General features: G+C 33.0%; 1 protein-coding gene across 1 annotated transcript; it reads left to right on the forward strand.

Moving 5' to 3' along the window:
- The first annotated feature begins 1,911 nt into the window (after window positions 1–1,911).
- Window positions 1,912–2,829, forward strand: LOC114687684 (putative gustatory receptor clone PTE03). The gene has a single exon (XM_028862276.1). It carries the CDS (start codon window positions 1,912–1,914, stop codon window positions 2,827–2,829), a length of 918 nt encoding a protein of 305 aa, XP_028718109.1.
- The last annotated feature ends 1,819 nt before the right edge of the window (window positions 2,830–4,648 follow it).

The raw sequence follows: 4,648 nt of genomic DNA on the forward strand, positions 1-4,648 counted from the left end.
CAAATAAAAGCTGACTGCAAGGCTACACACTAATATAAACTTTTTGTATTCATCAGATATTTATATTTTAAAAGTAAGAAGAACTCTGAGTACAGGTAAGACAATCATATCTAATTATGTCTATAATAAGACAATTATGATACTTTTGCCACCAGGTCTGATTTTTCTATACAAACTTAAATATAATAATTTAATGTATCCTTTACATTCCACTCTATTTTATCCTTTCACAGAGAAAAATATATCATATAATTTAATTATTCTTAATATGTTAGTCTAAATAATTCTGCAGATTTCACATTTGAGTATTTACATATTAATATAATCTTATAAATGTCATATTGGACAAAAAAGATAAATGTACTTAAGCTCTACAATAAATCAAATTACTATTAATGATGCAGAGAAAAACATATTATTAAAATCAATGAGAATAGGCATAGACAGCAAATGGAATTAAAATGAAAAGCAAAGACATTGTTCACAGATTAAAAACTAAGTGCACTGAAAATCTTAAGAGAATAGAGAATTTTAACTTCTGCATTCCCTTGAAGACACAAAAATGCACAATTCACTCATGATCTAGAGAAATAAATGTGTGTCATTTCATGTTTAATAACACTTAGCCAAGAAATTCAACATATTCTAATTTAATGCTATTGATGATTTTATTGCTTTCAGCATTTTTGTGAGTAGTTTAAATATTTTATAAAATATTATAATTAAAAATTTTAAAATGTTTTAAAAGTTTATTATACTATAGGTTCCTGTTAGGAAAATTATGTATGTATTAGAATAATTATTTACACTGATATGGCAACTATAATTTTTATAATTTGGTATCACTGCATGCACGTGAGAAAATACTAGCATCAGTGTTATTTATTGAATTGAGTACTTTTCTTGCTTCTTTGCATGCAATATTCTCAATGGTAATTTTAATACATGATTCTTCACTTAAATTTGATATTATTATTTTAAAGATGATCTATTTTTGATTCTTTTTAATTTTTATTTTTTGAGACTATAATAGAATTAAAACATATATCCCTTCTCTTTCTACTTCCAAACACTCCAATATACTTTCCCTGTTCTCTTTCAAATTCATGGCCTCTTTTTTCACTAATTGTTATTGCACAAATATATGTACATGCATATTAATGTATATTCCTAAATACAATGTGTTCAGTCCCTATAATGTTACTTGTATGCATTTTTCAGGGGTGAATTTTTGTCACTGGACAACCAACTGTTACGCTCCTCCAGTGAGAAGACTACCTTTATCATCCCCAAATTTCCTCAGTTGCCAATAATTCTTTTATATCTTGTCTTGTTAAACCCATCACTTCTCTTGTATACTATATTGTGAAAAGTGGTCTGATCATGTTTATGGCATAAATAAATCACAGCAGACATGATAAATGACAATTATATGTCAAATACTTTTATTAAAGATTTTCATTTTGTTTTCTCATGTTTGTCCTTTCAACATTAAATTAAAATTTTATAATGATTTTCTGTTATATGAATGAGATAATGGAAACATCTGACACAATTGAGAACTATTTTCATGTTTATAAACTGGACCCTGAAACCAAACTTAGATGTGTCCAATGTAAAATACCAATTAAGGCTATATTTTGCTTAGATTCAGTATGCTTTTTTTATTCCTGAGACTTTGGAGATGTTTTAGTTTAAAAACTACATATAATTTTTTAATTCTCATTTGGTTCTTGATTATAAGAAAAGTATATCACTACAATCAAGTAATATAGTAAAGAGAAGGATACAAAGAAGAGAAGTAGAAGGCCGAGTGTAGGGGTAAGGAATGAGAGCAAAAGTCAGAATAAGCTTGTACCTTTGCATTTGTGACCAATCGTCTGTGTTTTTCGCTTCAGACTCTAGCAAATTATGGGATTAGAAAACCAGACAGATGTAATAGAATTCTTTCTCTTGGGACTCTCAGAGGATCAAGAACTTCAGCCCCTTCTCTTTGGACTGTTCCTGCTTATGTACCTTGTAACAGTTTTTGGGAACCTGCTCATCATCCTGGCCATTGTCTCTGACTCCCACCTCCACACTCCAATGTACTTCTTCCTCTCTAACTTATCCTTCACTGACATCTGCTTCAGCACCACTACTGTCCCTAAGATGCTGGTAAACCTTCAGAGACAGAGCAAAGCCATCAGTTACACAGGCTGCATCACCCAGCTCAGCTTTGTCTTACTTTTTGCTGGAATGGAAAACTTTCTACTTGCAGCAATGGCTTATGACCGTTATGTGGCTATCTGCACTCCACTTCATTACACATCTGTCATGAAATTCCACCTGTGTTTTCTGATGATTTTATTCTCTTTGTGCATTAGCATTATGGATGCCCTTCTGCATGGTTTAATGATTTTGCGTTTATCTTTCTGTACATATCTTGAAATCCCTCACTTCTTCTGTGAACTTGATCAGGTCATCAAGCTTGCATGTTCTGACACTCTCATCAATAACATTCTGGTATATACAGTGACTAGTGCATTAGGTGGTGTGCCCCTACTAGGTATCATTTTCTCTTATTTTAAAATTATCTCTTCCATCCTGAGAATGCCATCACCAGGAGGTAGGTATAAAGCTTTCTCAACATGTGGGTCTCACCTGTCAGTTGTTTCCTTGTTCTATGGGACAGCTTTTGGTGTATATATTAGTTCTGCATTTACAGAGTCACACAGAGAGACTTCTGTGGCATCGCTGATGTATACTGTGCTCCCTCCAATGCTGAACCCATTTATCTATAGTCTGAGGAACAGAGATATGAAGAAAGCTTTGAGGAAAATTATTTAAACATCTGTTTTCTTAATATTGCATCATAGCTTTGAACCTGGCCTTCTGAACTGACTCAGGGAACACTGGGAGAGCTAAACAGCAACTCCTCAACCATTTGTTTGTCTTAGAATAGTGACTAGATACCATAATATCTAAGAATTTCTATCCTTGTATATGAAAGTTTATGTTGGTCTTCTCTGGTTTGGGGAAATTTTGAAGTACTATGTGGACATTTTGACATTAATTTCTTGAGTAGTTCCACAGAAGCAAACTCTGAACAATGGATTCTGAATATAATTTTCAGAGGCAGGTTACTCATTATATTATTTACAGTATTACATTAAAAATTAAGCTAAATGAATATTTTAATTTATTGAACCCACTACATACTCATGGGTATTGCCATATTATATAACTTCCTGAATTTATTCTAATAAGTTGACTTAACACCCCCATTAATCTGAATTTTTTACTGAGGCTACAATGCTGAATTATCTATAGAAGTTTCTGTTGAACTGAAAAAAGAATGGAAGAGCTATGTGTTGTTGTGAGATGATGCTGAAAGCTGAGGGTTCTTTAGTGGCTGTTTACTCTATAAGAGCAATACTTCCTGCATTTGTATTCTCCATCCACGAAGCTACTCTATATTATGAATTGCATTTATTGATAGGGCTATAAAGTTTTGAGTTTCTATGCAAAGATAGCAGCAACTTACAGGTTTTATGAAGGTAGAAATAGGACAAATGGGGAGCAAGAAGACTTATCTGAGTATTCTAGAGGAGAATCTCCTACTGTAAATTCTCTAATGCAGTATAATTTCTAAACACCTTCTAAATATTTATCCCTATACCTACATATAAGTGTAACTCTAACCTCTCATCCAAGAAACTTCTTTTTGTGGCAGATTAAGAGCATTAGAGAAAGAAACAACTGGTCAAAATGAAAACAACCGGCTGTGTGATACCAAATCTCAATACATAAAAAGTACAACCCCTACATTGAAGGCTCAAGAAACATCTCAAAAAAAATGGGGGAGGGAATTTGTAAGTGGTAGATAATCAGGACATGTGCTACAAGACAGTGTGCCCTTTACATGGCAGGGAAGCTGCTCCCAGGAAATATATCTAAAGAAGACTTAAATAATGATAACAACATTAGCATGCCAATATGGATGAAGGACATCTCATAAGATACAGTCCCTGGATAAAGAGCTACAGCTTCCGGAAACTGTCAGCTGAAAGAGAGACTATCATTCTCCTCCAGGAATGAGTCTCTTCATAGGTGATCTGATCACAAGAAGTCAGCCCCAAATGTATATACATATGAACAACACTAAATGAACACAGCAGGTTTCATATACATATATGATATATTACAATAATTAAACAATAAAATTCTATGAATTTGAAAAAGAGTGGGGGAGACAGACAGAAGAGGACTGTCAGGGAGAAGAAGGGGAGAATGGTGTAAATATAATACGTATATATAATATTTTCAAAAAATATATTAGAATTTTACTGAATCAAGATAGTCATTTAGAGTAAATTAAAGTCCAGGAAGGCACATCCAGATATATCCTAATCAGGTTCATTCTTCTTTTGGTTATATTCTTTCTAAGGCTGTTTTACCCTGCTGATATCTGGTCTATTGCTGGTATAACAGATATTATATCTTGCTTGAGTACTGCTTATCAAAATTCTCTATTAAGGGGAACGATGTTCTCTAAAGATCATCTAAAAATCACCCTTTCACATATCATCCTCCAGAACCTGCTAAGTACTCACTTGTAAATGAATTTCTGGTCAGGCAGGTGAGGTTATCATGAGTCATTAAACAG

This window comes from Peromyscus leucopus, chromosome 7, assembly GCF_004664715.2.
Source record: "Peromyscus leucopus breed LL Stock chromosome 7, UCI_PerLeu_2.1, whole genome shotgun sequence".
NCBI lineage: Eukaryota > Metazoa > Chordata > Mammalia > Rodentia > Cricetidae > Peromyscus > Peromyscus leucopus.